Source organism: Mandrillus leucophaeus, unplaced genomic scaffold (genome assembly GCF_000951045.1).
Source record: "Mandrillus leucophaeus isolate KB7577 unplaced genomic scaffold, Mleu.le_1.0 Scaffold576, whole genome shotgun sequence".
In the NCBI taxonomy this organism is placed as follows: Eukaryota; Metazoa; Chordata; class Mammalia; order Primates; family Cercopithecidae; genus Mandrillus; species Mandrillus leucophaeus.
The window spans coordinates 776,274-796,409 of record NW_012106208.1 but is presented as its reverse complement, the minus strand read 5'-3'; the positions used below and the strand labels follow the sequence as shown (position 1 = coordinate 796,409).

The following is a 20,136-nucleotide window of genomic DNA, read 5'->3' as shown; positions in this document are numbered from 1 at the left end:
AGACCATCCTGGCTAACACGGTGAAACCTCGTCTCTACTAAAAATACAAAAAATTAGCTCTGCGTGGTGGCGGGTACCTGTAGTCCCAGCTACTCGAGAGGCTGAGGCAGGAGAATAGTGTGAACCCAGGAGGTGGAGGTTGTAGTGAGCCGAGATCATGCCACTGCACTTCCGCTTGGTGACAGAGCAAGACTCTGTCTCAAAAAAAAAAAAATTTTTTTTTATAATAATGAGTTTATTAATATTACTGGATAGAAGAGTAAATGTATAAATGTATTTTTAAAAATCATTTATATACTAAGAAAGTAAATGAATACCAATTTTTTTGTTACCAAATTTAACAAAACTAAGAAACTGCCTAGGAATAACCTTAGTTGGATATATGGAGTAAATTGTTACTGAGAAATATTTTTAAAGTCTGAGGAAATTGAAATTTCTTTTTTACTTTTTCTTTTTTTCATGAAACATATGTGAACCTTTGATAAATTTCATGTTCATTATGGAAAGATTATATATTTGTGTATATATATATTTCTTTCTCTCTCTCTCTTAGTTCCCATGAAACGGCCTTGTTTTTGGAGTTTGATTAAATGATTCTGAAGTCTACCTTTTAAAAAATAAGAAAAAATTGAAAAAATAATAATGAAGTACTTTCTCTTGAGAGTGTAACACTAGCTTCTAGTATGAAGCTAATAGTTAAATTTAGTATAATATTGATGCAAGAATGGATGTATATATGGAACAAAATAGTCAGAACAGGCCTAAATATAAATGTAAAAGTTGGTAAATTGTCGTGGAATTTTTACTTAGAAGATTGAAAAAGAATTAGATTCTAGCTGGACTGTCAGTGGCACATGCCTGTGACTCTCAACTACTTTGGAGACTGAGGTAGGAGGATCACTCAAGCCCAGGAGTCAGGTTAGGCCTGGGCCACACAGCAGGACCCTGTCTTTAAAAAAACAAGGTCCTTTGCCAAAGAAAGTTCTAGGCACATTCAAATATATATATATATTTTTTAATTCAAACTTGGGCCTGGCATGGTGACTCTCACCTGCAATTTCCAGCTCTTTGGGATGCCTAGACACAAGGTTCACTTGAAACCAGGAATTTGAGACCAGCCTGGGCAACAGAGAGAGACCCACATCTCTACAAAAAATAAAAATTAGCCTGGCATGATGGTGTGTTGCCTGTAGCCTTAGAGAGGCTGAGGTAGGAGGGTGGCTTGAGCCCAGGAATTTGAGGCTGCAGTGAGGTTGATAATGCCACTGCATTCCAGCCTGAATGACAGCAAGACATCTATCTCTAAAAATAATAAATAATTCAATCTGTATTAACCATGTTTTTGTGTCTGTCCTGCCTCTGAATTAATAGAGGATTAATACATTGGGGAAAGGATTTGCAGTAAAACTGACAGGAGAGCCCTGCTAGCAATTTGATAAGATTTATCGTGTACATTAAAAATATTCATAATCCTTAACCTAGTAGTCATTCATTTGTTCTGCTTGGTATGTTTCCTACAGAAATAGACACAGAAACCAAAATTTATATATAAGGTTGGTGCAAAAGTAATTGCGGTTTTGAACTATTAATTTTAAATCACTTTAACTAGGCTCAGGCACATCTTTATTAATCAAAATAGGAACCACTGCAATCAACACATTTTTGCCAATGAGAAATAAGTTTGTTTATTCCTGTAGCATAAAAATCCATGCTTCAGGATTCGACAAACTCTTGGAAAATATTTTCTGCATCCTGCTGGTTGTGGAAACACCTGCCCTGCAAAAAATTGTCAGATGCTTGAAGTGGTACTTAGTTGGCGAGAGGTCAGGTGAACCTGGTGGGTGAGACAAAACTTTGTAGTCAGATTTGTTCAACAGCTTCAAAAGTTGAATGAATTGGTTGTTAGAATAACTAATTCTTAGTTATTAACAATTGCAAAAACTATAGGTTAAAAATAATCTGAATTCCAACCCCAGGAGTGGTAGAATTTGTAATTTTATCTGCTTGCGCACATACTTGTAATAGAGTATCATATAGTATTTATTGAAATTTTTATTTTTGATTCATTTTATCAAATTAACTCCCTCTGCCCTCCAAAACAGCATAGTACCACTTTTGAATTAGATTTGTGATCTTAACTAGCACCTTGAATTTGTAAGAGTATTAAAAGAATAATATATGATAACTAAGGTCCTTCTAGGAATGTAAGGATAAGTTAATATTTGAAAATTTAATGACATTCATTTGTTAACAGGTCAAATGAGGGAGGAGAAGTCATAACACAGTGACTGTTACCAATTTAATGATAAAATAACATACTTACGATTTTTTAACATGTAGCTGAAAAAGTTGCCAGTTGTCATGCATCATGAAAACTAAACATCAAAATAGGCTATCAGATTATCCCACTATTACCATTATTATTTAATATAGTCTGTAATTGTTAGCCAAAGTAATTATACCTCCCTCCCCCCGCAAAAAAAAGAAAATCAACATAAGAGATTTAAGTACTGGTAAAGAGTACTAATGTGTTATCATGTAGAAATACTATTATCTACCTAGAGAATTAATTGAAAAACTGGTAGAGATTAATATGGTAACTGGATAAAAAATAAGTATGTAAACTTTTTAAATGTTAATAACATTTAGATAACAAAGGGGGAGATATGTTTTTTTCATAGTAGTAAAAAAAAAAAACTAAAGAACGCTGAAGAGTAAACTTAATTAGACATGTGGTACATCTAGATGAAGAGGGACATAAATCAATATGTGAAGAACAAAGATTGTGCCATGTTCCTGAGTAAGAATGCTTCTCAGATTACTCCTGAATTTCATGTAACACCAATCAGAATCCTAACCTTTTAAAAATAGTATGAGCATGGTCATTGAATGACTTCTATAGTTAGTTCATTGCTAAAACAGCTAAAACATTTTGGAGAACTAGAATAGAATAACTGGAATTGCCCAAACAATTTTAATAAAAAGTATGCTGGTGTTGAAGATAAACCCAGCATATGTAAGAATCTAATAAGATAAATACGATATTTCAAATTAATGGGAAAATTATAGTTATTCTACAATTACAGAAGATTTTGGAAGAAGGTGCTAGCTATTTGCTATAGGAAGAGAACAGATTAATTGCTACCGCATACTTAAGTATGTTCTTTTTTCCTTTTTTTTTTTAATGGCAGTTTGTCAGTGTGAAATAAAATATGTTCTTTTTAAATTAAGATCTAAATTAAAAATTAAACATGGAGATAAAAGGAAAATAGGCTGGCATTTTTACAATGTCAGGGTGGGTTAGCAAAGATGTGATATCAGAAGCAGAAAATAAAGTGGTCCATTTGACTAAATAGAAATAAAACATATAGCAGAGACTTGTAAATAAAATTGAAAAGCAATCAGTAAACTGGGAAAATACATTTGTAATTTTATTGACAAGGGGTCAACATTCTTACTATTTAAAGAGCCCTTACAGATGAAGAAGAAGACCCCAACACCCCAGTAGAATGCAGGCTAAAGAACAGGAGCCAGCAGTTCTCACAGGACTAAAAATAAAGTTACTGTACATGTGTAGATATTTTTTTGATTTAATAATCCTATATGTAGCCATTTGTTCTTATAGCAAAAAATGAAAACTACTTGAATTGATTAAATTTTGATAATACTAATGTTGTGCAGCCGTTAAACCTGAACTGTAGATTTCTATTCATTATCATAAAAAAAATGTTGACCATGTATTTCTGAGTGAAAATAGTTATTGAGTAGTGTAGGTAAGGCAAGAGTCAGTGAAGCAGTGTCTGGATAAAAATTTACCAGGATATTAGCATGCGTTTATTTGTTAATGTGATTTTCAGGTTGTGTATGTGTTTATATAACCTTGGTAATTTTTTGAGTAAAGGTTAAAAAATAAATAAAAGATGGATAGATTTGACCATATAAAATTTGAAAACTATGTATGCAGGAAAAAGAGAAAAAGTGGGCAAATTATTTGGCCTTCTTTGGCCTGTAAACTTCTTAAGGGCAGACATCAGGTCTCCTGTTGAATACAGTATCATAATAAGTACTCAGTAAATATATGTTGAATGAATGCCATGTACGTTGATTTGCACATGGCAGATTTCACCTGTATCTTCTAACTTTTTTCTACAACTGACTTCATCACTTAACATAATTGACTTTAGTAGTTATAGGGTTGGACCTAGCAGTACAGAGATCTTCTGAAAGATTCCATTGTTTAAGACCCTTGAAATATTAAATATGTAAAAGTTATTCCGAATATAAGCCATGAATTACATGTTTGTTTCTGTTTTATACCTAGGCACTTTTTAAAAGAAGGAAAGAAAATTTAGTGTCTGGAACAAAAGGAAAATGTGAATATACTTCCAGTCTAGGAATATTAAAAATTCTGAGATACCAGAAAGGAAAAATATGCATCTTCAATAATTTTTTGCATTTATTCTTCCCTCTTCATCTAAACATCTCCTACCCTGGTTTAGTGCCTCATAACTCTTTGCTAACTACTGTATTAACTCCAGATGATTTCCCAGTTACTAGTCTCATACTGACCATTGCTTCCAGATAATCTTCCTGACCCGAAAATTTTCCTTGAAGGCCTGGAATAAATGTCACTCCTTCCATCCACCAAGCCTTGGGGATATACTTTATTGATTAAGAATATAGAAAGATGGGGCCAGGCATGGTGGCTCATGCCTGTAATCCCAACACTTTGGGAGGCTCAGGTGGGTGTATCACTTGAGGTCAGGAATTCCAGACCAGCCTGGCCAACATGGCAAAATCCCGTCTCTACTAAAAATACAAAAATTAAGAATGTAGATAGATGGGAGCAAGAATACCTGTTTTGTCTCTCTCCACACATCAAGTTTCTCACCTTTAATATGGGGATGTTAATAATAGTGCTTGTTAAGGTGTTGTTAAAATTAGATATTTCACAATAAAGCACATGGCATAGTCCGTAGTATATAATAATCATTTAGAATGCAGCTTTTTTTTTTTAAACTAATGCATAGCAATATGATCACCTTTCTTGATCTTACTAATATGTTCTCTTTTTGTTTTTTGCTTTTGGTTTTTTTGTTTTGTTTTGTCTTTTTGAGACAGTCTCCTCGCTCTGTCACCCAGGCTAGAGTACAGTGGTGCAGTCTTAACTCACTGCAACCTCTGCCTCCTGGGTTCAGGTGATTCTTGTGCCTCCACCTCCTGAGTAACTGGGGCTACAGGCGTCCACCACCACATCTGCCTAATCTTTTTTGTGTATTTAGTAGAAACAGGGTTTTGCTATATTGGCCAGGCTGGTCTCAAACTCCTGGTTTCAAGTGATCTGCCTGCCTCAGCCTCCCAAAATGCTGGGATTATAGGCGTGAGTCACCACACCTGGCCTTCTTTCTATTTCTTACAAATTTTAAGCCTCTTGAAAATAGACTGTATGATGACCATTTTTCCCTCCATACCTAGTTCAGTAATCTGTAGGTATTAAATAAATACATATCTTTTTAACTATAAATGAATAAAACTGTATTTTTATTCCGAGAATCAAGTGAGAAAGGTGCTTTGGCCTAAATGGTTACTAAAATATTTAAGTGTGGTAACTTGCTTTTTAAGTGGATCTAAGAAATACAGAAAATAGGATTATTCTAGTCAAAAAAAAAGAATATAAACCTAATTTTTTAATGGTTGAGAGAAGTTTCTGTAGAAATCATTTCACGCTTTTTAGGTAGAAAAGGGGCTAGACATGGATCAGGAAATCATATAAGAACATTATAGAAAGAGCTTCTGAAAAGGGACACAATATATGAGAGATGGTGAAAGGAATTTGGATTTAGCATCCCAGTACCTTTAGTTGGTGATATAGCAGTTTAGTAGAGGGTAACTTTAACACAGTAACAAAGACTTTTCAGAAACTCAATGTAAAAGAAAGAAATTTAGCAGTGGCTCAGGCCTGTAATCCTAACACTTGGGGAGTTCAAGGCGGGCAGATCACCTGAAGTCAGGAGTTCAAGACCAGCCTGGCAAACATGGTGAAACCCCATCTCTACTAAAAATACAGAAATTAGCCGGGTGTGGTGGTGCGTGCCTGTAATCCCAGCTACTCAGGAGGCTGAGGCAGTGAATTGCTTGAACCCGGAAGATGGAGGTTGCAATGAGCCAAGATAACGCCATTGCACTGCAGCCTTAGCAACAGAGCAAGACTCCGTCTCATAAATACATACATAAATGAATAAATGAAAGAATTTTATATTTTGCACTGGTAGAAATTAAATTAGAGATCAGTCACATTCGATTTACCTGGAGTTTGGGAGATAGAATGTTTTCAGAATTATTTTAAGTGTGGTAATTAAAGAGTTTCTTTGGGATTTTGGCTTGATTGGAGGAGATAACTTAATGGGATGAGGCAGAAGACAATTAAGAGCCATTGTAGATTACAGATTAATGGCTTTACTATAGAGCCTTAAATTAATCTGTGATTTCAAACTCTCATCCAAGCTTTGTGTTTCACAGACTTGTTGAGCCCATTAAAGAAATGGAAGTCTCGCTATCTGATGGAGCAGAATGTCACCAAGTTACTTCGGCCTCTGTCTCCAGTCACACCACCCCCTCCCAATTCAGGCTCAAAGAGCCCCCAGCTGGCCACGCCTGGCTCATCTCACCCAGGAGAAGAGGAGTGTCGAAATGGATACAGCCTCATGTTTTCACCAGTCACATCTCTTACTACTGCTAGTCGCTGCAACACTCCTCTGCAGTTTGAGGTGATTTGGGTTTGGTTGCCGGGAGTGCTGGATATGAAAATCACCATTTGTACCTTCTCATTTCAAATATAATACCATTCCAAGTATTTCTTTACTATCTTCCTTCCCCATCTCAGTAAGAGAATGGGAAACCTCAGGGTCATTGTGGCCTATTACCTGGTCACCTCTCATCTTGGCAGCCCCTATACTTCCCAAAATAGGCATAGTGTATCCCATTCGTGTATCTTTTGCATGCAGTCCATCAGTCTCCATATGTTTAGGTAGTAAGCATGCTAGATCTCCATCGTTATCTTTACTGTAAACTTTGGTCAAAATAGGCCTCTAGCTGCCTGTAGTATCTGTTAGTAACACCAGCCTGAGAGCACAGATGATATTGATTGATTGTGTCTTCGTTTCTAGGCCTTTAAATAAGTGAAGTGTCTTTCCCAGGTTGTTTGGTATTTTCATTGTGGCCTTAGTGAACAGAGATTTAGAAAATATTGGGGTATGGCTTATGGCGAATGCAGGTTTTTTCCACTCCAGGTTACTTTCCCTCTTTGTTATAATGTCTTAGGAATGAGAAGTAGACAGGAGACTAGCAACATGTATTCATGAGACAAATTTATTACCTTCACTGTGGGATTAAGTTAGAAATGTCTGCCTCAGCTGTTTCAAAAAGTGATTTTGAATCACTTTAGTGTTCAGGTTCGGGTGACAGGAGGTTTCAATAGAATCCATGTATACTTTTTTAAAACACTTCATCTATTGCATGTTACTTTGATTTGTAATTAAAATGGACACTGTCTCTTCCTTCCTTCTCAGAAAAATTTGTTCTGACCACTAAACACACTCTGCTGCTCTGCCCCCTTGCTTGCACTTCTCCAGATGTGTTTTTTGAGAAAGGTGAACGTCCTAACCAATCTTACGTTTCCTATTCAGCTTTTCCAAGTATGAGGATTCAGAATACTTGGATTTTTATATGAGTAACTAAGAGGTAGCTAGCAACATTGAAAGTAGAACTATATTATGTCTTACCCTAGATCTCTACTTTTGGAGCAGACCTCTTTCTGGGTGAGGGAAAAAACCTCCTGGTTACACATGAGTTATCTAGGGAAATTACTCTTTACCGGATTCTTTATGGAATTCTTTCAGCCAGATAATACAGCAGCTGATTCAAGCCTTTCTAACTTTGTCTACTTGCAGTTGACTTTGCAGTTGGCACCTAGAGCTTTACAGTAAGGCATCATGAGAGGAATTCTCCCGGGAGGGCCTAAAATTATAGGAATAGAGTTTCATACTTTATCAATACAGACTTTATTATAAATGTGGGATTATGAAAATTAGAAGGAGGCCGGGCATGGTGGCTCATGCCTGTAATCCCAGCACTTTGGGAGGCTGAGGCGGGCAGATCACGGGGTCAGGAGATCAAGACCATCCTGACTAACACAGTGAAACCCCATCTCTACTAATAATACAAAAAATTAGCCAGGTGTGGTGGCAAGCACCTGTAGTCCAGCTACTTGGGAGGCTGAGGCAGGAGAATGGCGTGAACCCGGGAAGTGGAGGTTGCAGTGAGCCAAGATCGTGCCATTGCACTCCAGCCTGGGCAACAGAGCAAGGCTCCGTCTCATTAAAAAAAAAAAAAAAGAAAATTGGAAGGTAAGTCACTTTCCAAAACAAGCAGGTTCAGCACTCAGTGTGTTCCTTATCCCTTGTAGCATTTGGGATAACTATTAAACACTGCAAATATAAAGTGGTTTTGGTTTTCTTTTTTTTTAATTGCTGGTCATTTTGATAATACAGTCCAACCTTAATGTTAGAATACCAGGAGGGAAGGAAAATACTAAATAGTAAAAGGTCCAAGGCATGGTTTCACTTGCAATTTAAGGAAAATTTACCTTTCTCATCAATAATAGAACAGATTTCACCACCCTGAACCATTTTAATAGCCATACTCTTTGCTGTGTTCTAGTACAGAGAGGTGGGGAGGCTTTTTTGTATCAAAGGCTGTGACACATTGTGAAATATCAAAAAGGTTTCACATGTAAAGACCAGCTTAGGCTGGGCATAGTGCCTCACAGCTGTAATCTCAGTGCTTTGGGAGGCTGAGGCAGGAGGATTGCTTGAGGCCAGGAGTTTGAGACCAGCCTGGATAACATAGTGAGACCACATTTCTCCAAAAATAAAATACAAAACTTAGCCAGGTGTGGTGGCACACACCTATAGTCCCAGCTACTTGGGAGGCTGAAGCAGGAAGATCACTTAAGACCAAGAGTTTAAGGCTGCAGTGAGCTGTTATTGTGCCACTACATGCCAACCTGGGCAGCAGTGAGATCCCATCTCTAAAAATAATTAATTAAAAGACCAGCTTAGGCCAGGTACAGTGGCACATACCTATAATCCCAGCTACTCGAGGGGCTAAGGCACAGAAATTGCTTGAGCCTGAGAGGTTGCAGTGAGCCAAGATTGCGCCATTGCATTCCAGCCTGGGCAACAGAAGGAGACTCTGTCTCATAATAATAATAAAAAAATAAAAAAAAAACACTTTAGCATATTAGTTTGGGGACGGATATTTTTGAAAAGGAAAAAAGCATTCAGGAAAATGGTGAGAAGCCTTAAGTGCTAAGGGAAGAAGGTAAGAAGATAAACAGTAGAAGAGAACAGAACAAGATTTTCAGGAGGGGAAAGCATCTAGAAAAAACAGTGGAAGCAACATTGGGAGGGCAAGCTTAGTTAGCCTCTCCTTTCTACCAGAATAAGCCTCCCCTCCTCTTCTTGCCCTAAGAGCCATATTCCAGTCACCATTTCACACATAGATGTATACCACCCACTCACTCTCCATGCCAAGTAAAATTCACAGCCAAAACCCTGCTTTGCTGAAGCAGCCTCATTTCCCCTACCTCAGCATATGCCTGCCACCTAGGCCACAGTTATTCAGAGTCTACATTAGGCACCCTCTCCTTACCTCAGCCCTAGCACCCCTGAATTACTATCACACTACCACCATCACTCTCTTCACGTGTTCCCATTTACATCTTTCCATTAAGCACTCACTGCTCAGTCTCTGTTTGTTATGGGAGTGCTGCCTCACCTGAAAGTCCCAAGGTGAAATCCTACCCTCTATAGGAGGCAGGGACTTAAGTATACACATACATGCTTTTTCTGCTCTGTTGCCAAAAGTACAATGGATTTTACAAAATAATAGGGGTGGCTCAGGTCTAATTAGATTATGCTTAGAACCACCTCTAGCCTGTGAGCTAGAGATTCCATCAGTCACATTTCCTGTAACTCATTCAAGAAGAACTGGCAATCTCCCTAACCAGGTCAGCCCCCAGAACACTAACGTCTCCCCCTGGATAGCAGTGGGAGGACCTGAGGCATATAAGAGAATAAAGAAATGTGACAAGCAGAAGAGGCATTGGGTGAAGGAACAAGGTCCATCTAAGGAAGAATAAGGGGTAGGATGCCCCTCAGTAACAAATACTATAGGTTGCTAAACTCTCATCTAAAATACAAAGACGTATAACACTAAAATTTCACCAGTCTAACTCTTTCCTTATATGTGCTTGAGATGTTTACTTACAGCATGAAACATTATAACCAATTTATCCTTAAATGCTTTCAAAGATACCAGGAAGCATTTTAACAAGTCATTCTGTCCATCGAGATGAGTTCTGCAGTTAAATATTTCCCCTATGCATTCTTATTCAACTTCTCCGCCCCCCAAAAAAGTTGTGGCTAACATCTATGCTTGCTTTTATTTTTTGTTTGTTTTGTTTTGCTTCTTGACTTCGAGTAGATGAATAATAACAAGATGCTTTTCCCTCCTCTAGAACATATCCTCCCCTGAGAGTTCCCCTGCGCATAGGCCCGAGTCCCTGTCACCCGAGGTAGTTATCACACCATCTCAATCACACTTGGAGGCTGAGAGTGAGTGTTCATGAATGTGTTCCTGAGTGTGTGGGGAGGGCTGGGGATCTGAGTGAGTGGGGTGATGGGCTGGAGGGCGGCCACTCAGTCACAGTAAGTTAAAGGAGCCTTCCTGTGTGACTGTGACTACACAGGCCTGTCAATGTAGATGGAGGAAAATGAAGTAGGGGTATGTGTGAGTGTGTGGTGTGTGTATGTTTGGTGGGGTTGGTTTTTGTTGTTTGGGGGAGGGGGTGGCTGGAGTTCTATTAAAGAATAGAATCTAGAAGTCAAGATGCTGATATGTGGTAGGAGCCTTGTTAAAGAAAGGCTAATAAATAAGGAAAATTGAGTCAAAAGTTGGTAAGAGCTGTTTTTTGAGTTGGGTGGTGACTTATGCTTTGTTCTAGGGTTAATCTAACAGCTCTGTAAACCAGATGTTTTGGCCTTTTGGTTGATAGATTGAGCAGCTTCTTCAGGAAGGGAAAGTCATTCTGTCTTTCAGCTTTCCTACATTTTCTCTGTAGCTCCTTACTGGGTGCACAAGGAAACCAAGTGAGTCCCTGGCTTTGTGTCATAGACCACCATTCTGCAATGGTTAGGATATGGTTGCTATACAAGTGTTATCTCTTAGGATATCAGTAGAGTGGTTTTCTCACAAACCCTTCTGCTGTGGATATGTCAAACTCAGATTTTAGTGCTAGAGTTTCTATTATAAACTTTCAGATGTAATAACAATGAACTCTGAATCTGTTAATACATGGGACCTTTTTTCTCTTGAAGAGAAAGTTAGAGTCTCTCAGAAATATTCAACTGAACTTTAACCCCACCCCCTTCCAATAAAAAATTAGGGCATAATTCAGTGACAGTCTAGTAAGTTCTGAATCAGTAGTAGTTGATAGGTTAATGTGAAACTGAAAAAGGTTGTATTCCACTAGTATATTAGAGATTTTCTTGGTGTTTTGACTCTAGCTTGTTAGGAAAGTAAAGCTCTCTCTCCTCAGTTGTTAAAAGGTTCTAAGATAGCATAATTTGAAGACTGATATGGTATGGTATCTGGTTTTCTGGTACCATTCTTTGTAGGTGGTTAGCTGTAGTTGACCTAGTGTTGGAAGTTTGGAGGTTATGATAACCAAATAGTAGGTGGGGTTTATTTTTGGTACATTTCAGCATTTCAGAATCTGCAGTGATGAGCATTAGTGGTCTTGTGGTATGTTGACATACATTAGAGGATAAAGAAAGAAGAACTGAGTGGCCAGAAAGTTGTATGAGAAACACACCTTCTTTAACAGTGAAAGTGAGTGAAGAACTGGTTGGTTGATGTCTTTAATGCCATCCTCCTTTACTGAACCAGTAACTTAAATACTTGCCTTTCCGTCTACTTTCTTCTTCCTCCACCTTTTTCCCTCCCCCCCACCTTGCATCAATATTAATTTAGAAATTGATAACCCCAGAAGCCAGTTATCTTAAGACACCAGTCTCACCTTTGTAGTGTGCATGGGGCTAAGGTAAATTCCTTATTATACCACTTGTCCCTTAGTGTAGTACAAGGTGACTCAGCAACCTGATGAAAGGCTAAGCAGGCAAAATAGTCACATTTAGCCAATTACCTAACTTTCCCAGTATTTCCCATCCAGAAAGACTTGAAAGCAATTTGGGAAAGGCCGGGATTCTTTAGTACTCTGGCCTATATACACTGTTGCTACGTGGGACTTTTACAGAATATAATGGCTTTATCTGCTCTACTTCCATCCCTCTTATCTTTCCCTGTTCACCTGTGTCCCTCTCCCCTCCTTTCTGCCCTTTGACTTTTTCCTTTCTCCCCTACCCCATGTCTCCGTTGATTTTTATTCTTTCAGCTTTGTCACCGAAAAGACCTGGATTTGGCAAAAGTAGGATACCTTGACTCCAACACTAACAGCTGTGCTGATAGACCTTCCCTACTCAACTCTGGTCATTCTGACCTGGCTCCTCATCCCTCCATCGGACCCACTTCTGAGACTGGTTTCCCAAGCAGAAGTGGAGATGGACATCAGACCCTCGTGAGAAACTCAGACCAGGCATTTCGGACAGAGTTCAACTTGATGTATGCCTACTCCCCTTTGAACGCTATGCCTCGAGCAGATGGACTGTATCGAGGTTCTCCTCTAGTGGGGGATAGGAAGCCTTTACATTTGGATGGGGGATATTGTTCGCCTGCAGAAGGATTTTCCAGCAGATATGAACATGGCTTAATGAAAGACCTCTCTCGTGGATCCTTGTCACCTGGTGGGGAAAGGGCCTGTGAAGGAGTCCCATCTGCCCCCCAGAACCCACCACAGAGGAAAAAAGTAAGTGTTTCATGTTATATCGGTGAACTTTTCAAGAATGTTAACCAAGTAATTCAGTAGATATTCGTAAGTTTCTGCTATGTGTTCTGCACTACTCTCAAACAAGTGAGACATAGTCTCTGCCATATCCAGTGAAAGACAGGCTGTTTTAATACAACTTGGTGAGTGTTGTAAATATTCAGCAAATGTAAATGCCTGTATGTGCCATACACTTGCTAGACAATTGAGAGGTTAGAACAGTGAAAAAGAAATTTTACCTATTATGTAGTGTGTCCCAAGTTCTAGGCACTGTGTTAAGCTCTTTAAATGTGTTTTATCCTCACAGTAAGCCTATAAGATAGGCAGTTTTCCATTTTGCACACGAGGAAACTAAGGCAAGTTGAGTAACTTTCCCGTGGTCACACAGCTAGTAAATGGAAGGACCAGGATACTACCCAGTTTGAGAGATAAGGCTAGAGAGAAAGGTGGCAGGTTACTGATTTAGCTGAATCTCAAACAATAAGTAGGAGTCAGCCAACCAACAAATGAGGGTGAGGCATGTTACAGTAGAGGGAGTAGAACAGGTAATTACGTGGCACTCCATTGGGCGGGCAGCAGGCATGCAGTGTGGTGCAAACAGTTGGATGTTGTTGTATGGAAAGTGCAGAGAGTGCTGGGCTGGGCCAGGCCATAGAGAGCTTGCAAATGGGTGGGGACTCCACTTCTAAGTAATGCCTGATCTAGAAGTCACAAAGCCAAAAATGTGCTTTTTGTATAAATGGTTCTCAACTAGGGGTGTTTGGGAATGTGTTGGAGTGTTTTGAATTGTCCCAGTGACTTGCATTTATTGAGCAGGGCCAGGGATGCTGAATGTCCTGTGTAGGGGACAGTACCACGTAATGGCCAAACATCTGTAGTATCCTCATTGAAATGAAACTTAGTGGTTTTTTTATATTTTCGTGATGATAATATTCATTACCAGAATTTATTAACTTCTTTCCAAAATTATGTATAGAAAATGCATATGCAAAACTGTCTATATTTGTTACATTTGCACAGAAAAATGAGAACCCTAAGGGGATAGAAGGAGGAGGAAACATTGGCAGATAATTTGGATTAGGATAGTAATTGATTTCAAAGATCGTTGCATGAACAGCATTGACTACCAGAAACAAAGATGAAAACAATCTTTAGATTTCTGGTTTTATAATATTTACTATGTGCAAAAGTCATAGAAATCATAATATGTTATTTCAGAAACACTTCTGAAATTTATTGGGCACATTTAAGCATAAATTTAAGCATATTCAAATTCTGTGCTGGATGTTTAAGATAAAAAGCCCTCCTAGAACTTAGAGTTTAGTCAGGGAGCAATCAAGACACGGTAGAAAGTTCTACGGCCTGTGTAAGTAGTGTGCCAGAACAACAAAGAGGAGGTGTACTAGGCAGGGCAGGGATTATGGTCAGCAGGGTGGGGTGGGGGGTCTGCTGTCAGAAAAGAATGAGCAAGTGTTAGGGAGATGAAGGGGAAGTTGGGGAGAAGTTACCAAGTTGTTTTCTAGAGCTAGCTTGCTAAAAGTATAAACTGGAAATAATAATTTCCTCTCTTTTTACATTAATTACATCTATGTCTAACAGAAACAATAATAAATTCCTATTTATTTCTTGAAAAATTGAGCATATTTAAGTACTCTGGAGCATTGGTTTTTTCTTTTTTTTTTTTCCCTTCTCTCTCTCTCTTTCTCTCCCTCCCTGTCCTCCATCTCCTTCTTCTCTTCTCCCTGCTTCTGTCTCTCTCTCATGCTCTCAAACAGCTAATTCTAGGGGCTTCCAAGGAGTGCAGAAGAGCCATCAGAGTCACCTGGGAGGCTTTTTAAACTATACAAGCTTCCAATTCTCCCTTCTCTGGGTACTCCCACTGTTGCAAATAACTATGATAGCACACTTCTGTTACTGTGTAACGGTAACCTCACAAGTTTTTCTGAAGACAGAAAAAAGCATGGTGGTCTAATTGGCAAACATTCTTTAGAAACTTACCTCCTAGTTTATTATCTTCCTCTTACCAATTTCCAGCTGTCTTAAATATGTAGCTGTGCTCAGATCTCTTTGACACCCCCCAAAAAAAGTTGTCAGGGTTGGTATCTGCTTTGTTGGCGTGTCTTGGCTAGTGGTTTACTACGGTACCATCTTTCCTTCTTTCCCTGTTGCTAGTGATCCACTAATGATATCCAACTAGAGTACCGTTTTTTGTTTGTTTGTTTGTTTTTTCCTTTCTAGGTATCCCTGCTGGAGTACCGAAAACGGAAACAAGAAGCTAAGGAAAATTCTGCTGGTGGGGGAGGTGACTCTGCCCAGAGCAAAAGCAAGTCTGCAGGAGCTGGGCAAGGCAGCAGTAACTCCGTTTCTGACACTGGTGCCCATGGTGTGCAGGGATCCTCAGCCCGAACCCCATCTTCCCCTCACAAAAAATTCTCCCCATCTCATTCCTCTATGTCCCATTTGGAGGCGGTAAGCCCATCAGATTCCAGAGGCACTTCTTCATCTCACTGCAGACCTCAAGAGAATATCAGCAGTAGGTGGTAAGTTTATATCTGATGTTTTATAGTTAAATTGGGGATGGGGGGAGTTTATATCTAGGATCATTCCCAGTTTTACCTAAAATCTATGGGAACACTTGATGGGAACATCTGAGACAGCCAGCCAACAGTACCATCTGTCCTGTTCAGCTGATTTAATAGTGTCAGCTGCAACCCCCCAGCTTTGCAGAATTAAGAATTACCAACATGCCTGTGGAGCAGCGCTTTGGATGACATGTAGTTATGGATGCAGATGAGCTCTTTTATTTGGTGGGCACTAACACTGCCTCTTCTATTTCTCATTTCACATGAAAGGTGAGTCAAGAATCCAACCAAGTTCCACATGAATTAACAACAAATGTCTCTCTTCCACACAGTTAGCATATACAGAGCAAAAAGACATTCTGAAAGGACTTGTCTGGTTTAGGGGAGACCACAAATTTAAAAATGAATAATACTGGTGGCAAATACTGAGGATCAAATGTGTGAAATAGAGAATGAAGCACAGGAGTTCAGGGATCTTGAACTGAAAAAATAAGTCTGAGAAAGAAGAGTCCTGGCTCATATGTTTAATGTTCATTAATCTATGAAACCTTTATTAAACCACTACTATGTATCAGGCACATGATTTCCCAAAGGAGAAATTTTAACATTTTTAAATGGGGGTTCGGGGAAGTTAACATCTTTAATCCACTTTTTCCTTGATTTCTTTTTCTTTAAAAGTGATTGTTGTTGTTGTTGTTGTTGTTGTTAAAAGTGGTTGTTGTGGTGGTGGTGGTTGTTGTTAAAAGTGGTGCTGGTGGTGGTTGTTGTGGTTGTTGTTGATGATGATGATGATGATGATGTTTCTCTTTTGTGCCTGACATAGTTGGAGGCAGAGGAAATACCTTGTTTTAAATTGGTTCTGAAGAAAGTATTGTTTAAGAGGATGTTTTAAGAAAATACACTGTGCACCTTGGTTAGGGCTTCATTTGTTTTGGTTAAGTCCTGTGGCTTGAACTTGCACCCTGTTACCTTTACAGGATGGTTCCCACATCAGTAGAACGACTTCGAGAAGGAGGAAGCATCCCCAAGGTCCTCCGAAGCAGTGTGAGGGTGGCCCAAAAGGGAGAGCCCTCTCCCACGTGGGAGAGTAACATCACAGAGAAAGACTCAGGTGAGCCCATGGCCTTCTACTGCCACCACATTCAGGGACACATGAGCCAAGTCCTGTACAGTTCATGCCAAGTTCTGAGTTGAGGTGAGTCAGTTTCTGAAGCAGTTGGGCTCTGCCGTATGCTAGGTTCTAGCCCACTTGTGCTCATTTTGGCTACAACATTTGTAAGATCTAGCGTTGCTTGCTCTCTGTCTGCTCTTTTTTCCCCAAGGAATACCTTTCTGTAACTCTCATCTCTCCAAAGTCCTGGAAATCTACCTCGATGAAGGATGAAGAGAAAGAAGGAGACGGGAATCAGATCAGGCATTTAGAACATAGCCCATAATTAACCACTCCTTTTGCCCTTCTGGCATGCTGCACTCACCCAATTTGTCACAAAGAGAGCAGCATGGGTTGGTGATGGCATTGGTGATTTGAATAAACAATGGCTGTTTCTTACTTATTCTAAGAAGCCAAGTTGATTTTTTTTTTATGTGTTACCTTCCAGACCCTGCAGATGGAGAAGGTCCAGAGACATTGAGCTCAGCACTCTCTAAAGGAGCAACTGTTTACAGCCCTTCCAGATACAGCTACCAGGTGAGATGAGAGATTGTTGATATCTAGATATAGGAGTGTGTTCTGGGTTCCAAATTGTCCTGGCCATCCTTTGCCATTGAGATGCTGTCTTTGCATATAGTTTCAGCAACTTTGGAAATAAGTCATCATCTGCTTGCCCTCAGGTAATAAATTATGCCAGAAAATGAATAAGGTGATCAAAGACAGACATTTTACTGCCTTTGGTTTCCTAAAAAGAATACATGGTTAAAAGATGAAGAAAAAAAAAACATAGGGTATTATAAATGTTTACCATTTATATTAAAAGTCAGCCATTTAAGGGACTTGTTCACCTCCTTATTCTTTTCCTCCCAACTTTGCTAGCTCCTGCAGTGTGATAGTCCTCGGACAGAATCACAAAGCCTCCTTCAGCAGAGTTCCTCCCCCTTCAGAGGACATCCTACACAATCTCCAGGATACAGTTATCGAACTACTGCACTGAGACCTGGAAACCCCCCCTCTCACGGTTCTTCAGAATCATCCCTCTCTTCTACATCCTATTCCAGCCCCGCCCACCCTGCGTCCACAGACTCGTTGGCCCCATTTACGGGGACACCAGGGTATTTTAGCAGCCAGCCACATTCTGGAAACAGCACTGGCAGCAATCTTCCAAGGAGGAGCTGCCCTTCTAGTGCTGCTAGCCCTACCCTGCAGGGACCCTCAGACTCGCCAACCTCAGACTCGGTTTCTCAGTCCAGCACAGGAACTCTGAGTTCCACCTCCTTTCCTCAGAACTCTAGGTCATCATTGCCATCAGACTTACGGACTATCAGTCTGCCCAGTGCTGGGCAGTCAGCTGTCTACCAGGCCTCCAGGGTATCTGCGGTTTCCAATTCACAGCACTACCCACACCGTGGGAGTGGGGGTGTGCACCAGTACCGACTCCAGCCACTGCAAGGGTCAGGAGTCAAGACTCAGACAGGACTTTCCTAGGGCTTCTGGATTTGGGCAAACAGAACTGAATGAGCCCATAGCTGCTTCCTTCCAGCTGCCTCTGGAACCTAGGCCGAGCATATTGCTGGGGAAGGGGGGGTACAAGGTGCCAGAGGATTGGGTCTGGTGGACAAGAAACAAGACTTGTGGTCACAATTGGCCTCTGGCCTTGGAGAAAGATGTAAATCTTGTCTGAAGCAGAGACTATAAAGAAGTTTCTCCCTGCTGTCAAGGGTACATTGTTGACAAGCAAATGGTGTTTCAGTTAGTAACGGTTCTAAGTGCAATGAGTTGTGTTGAAGCCTCCGTCTCCCATCCTTGCCTGTAGCCTGTAGTCACTTGTGCAGTGAGGACATCTTTTTAAATTTAAAAAAAAAAAAAAAAAAAAAAAAAAAAGTTTTCAAAGGAAAAAAAGTGAAAAGAGCCAATCTCAAAAGCCCCAAGCCATCTGAGTACTGTTAGGGTTTTATGCACTTAAGAAGAAAGGTAGGTATATGAATGTTCATCCTAAGACAACCATTCCAAAAGCAGGTATCTGGCCAATGTGTGTCCACCAAGAATACTGCCTATCTTTGTCTTAAGATCACCAAGAAATAGGCAAGGATAGTAAAGCTTGGAACCTGCACCGACTGGAGGGTGCCTGGCTCTTTGAAGAAACGCTCATGGTCAGCTCTTGATTATTCGGGAGCAGATTATCTGAGTAGATTGAGCCTCCAACTGTTGCTATCCTACTCCCCCTTCCCAAGCTATTTCACAGCTCAGTAACCCATGAAGTAAGTAGACAAGGAAAAGAGGAATGAGACAGGATATAGGCCAATTGCATTGCTACTTACCAGCTTTTGGCAATAAATTTGATTAGGAAGGATACCGAGTGGTTTGGGAATGCTTCGAATTTTATTTTTTCTACTCCCAATTAATCAGGAGTTGATGATCCCACGAGCAGGACCGCCTCCATGATTGGGGAGCATGCACTTGTGACTGCAGGGTAAGAGTGGGAAGATAGGTTTGTGGAGTGGCACCGACAGGACTGTGATTGTGTGTGGGCCTGCCCCACATTTCTTTGGGGGATGCTTATGTGAGAGTGGGCCCAGTGAAAGAGTTACCAAGCCACCCACACCCCTAACACTGTTCTGGATGAGAGATGAGAGCAGACCGGCTTCTCCCCATCAGTGCATTGTGCCTGTTGTACACCCCTGGAGGAGCCCTGGAGCCAGCCCAGGTGGGGTACACAATCTTTTTAAATTCCATATGGTTGCCAGCTTATTTCTTTCACTTGTTTACTGTAATATCTGGCGTGTTTTTATTTATCTAATTTTGTATTCAGTTATAACCATGGTAGGGGTAGTGAATATATGACAGGTGTAATCCCTGGTGCTGCAGTGGACCTTCTTTTCTTTTGGACAAGATAATACTGTGAGTTTCCCTCCTTCCTTCCCTCTAATTTGTTTTCCTTTTCTCCCCCAGCCTCTTGCATCCCCTTCTTTTCTACCCTGTCCTACAACTATCATATGCACAGTCTTCTCTCTTTGTGTGTGACTGTTACAAAATTTCACTTTTCAAAATCGAAATCAGGTGTTTGCTCAAATGAGGGGAGATTTTTTTTTTTTTTTTTTTAAATGCTGAGACCTCGGCAGAGTACTTTTCTTTTTGTTGTTTCCCCCACAAACCCATCAGTCTGGGAGAGCATTGGGAGTGGAAATCATGTTGCCTGGGATGCTGGTTTCTTTGTATATTATATAAAACGTATGTAAATGTCTCTCCATTTGGGCTGGGGTTTGCATTCTCCCCTTGGCTATTAACCGAGGGGAGAGGCCAGCGGGCAGGCGGCCCTCACCCTGCCTGGCACGTGCAGAGACCCCAGCCACTCTGTGTGGGCAGGGTGCTGTCAAGACCAGACCTCTTGGGGGGGTAGG

General features: G+C 40.2%; 1 protein-coding gene across 1 annotated transcript in view; it reads left to right on the top strand.

The window, feature by feature from the left end:
• SETD5 (SET domain containing 5) overlaps positions 1–19,684 on the top strand; it is an 81,061-nt gene extending 61,377 nt beyond the window's left edge. Inside the window, exons 19-25 of the mRNA XM_011998592.1 lie at positions 6,520–6,767; positions 10,580–10,636; positions 12,515–12,985; positions 15,242–15,543; positions 16,563–16,696; positions 17,184–17,272; positions 17,615–19,684. Coding sequence (XP_011853982.1) covers positions 6,520–6,767; positions 10,580–10,636; positions 12,515–12,985; positions 15,242–15,543; positions 16,563–16,696; positions 17,184–17,272; positions 17,615–18,223 — 1,910 coding nt within the window. The 3' untranslated portion in view covers positions 18,224–19,684. The remainder of the gene's footprint in view (positions 1–6,519; positions 6,768–10,579; positions 10,637–12,514; positions 12,986–15,241; positions 15,544–16,562; positions 16,697–17,183; positions 17,273–17,614) is intronic.
• The last annotated feature ends 452 nt before the right edge of the window (positions 19,685–20,136 follow it).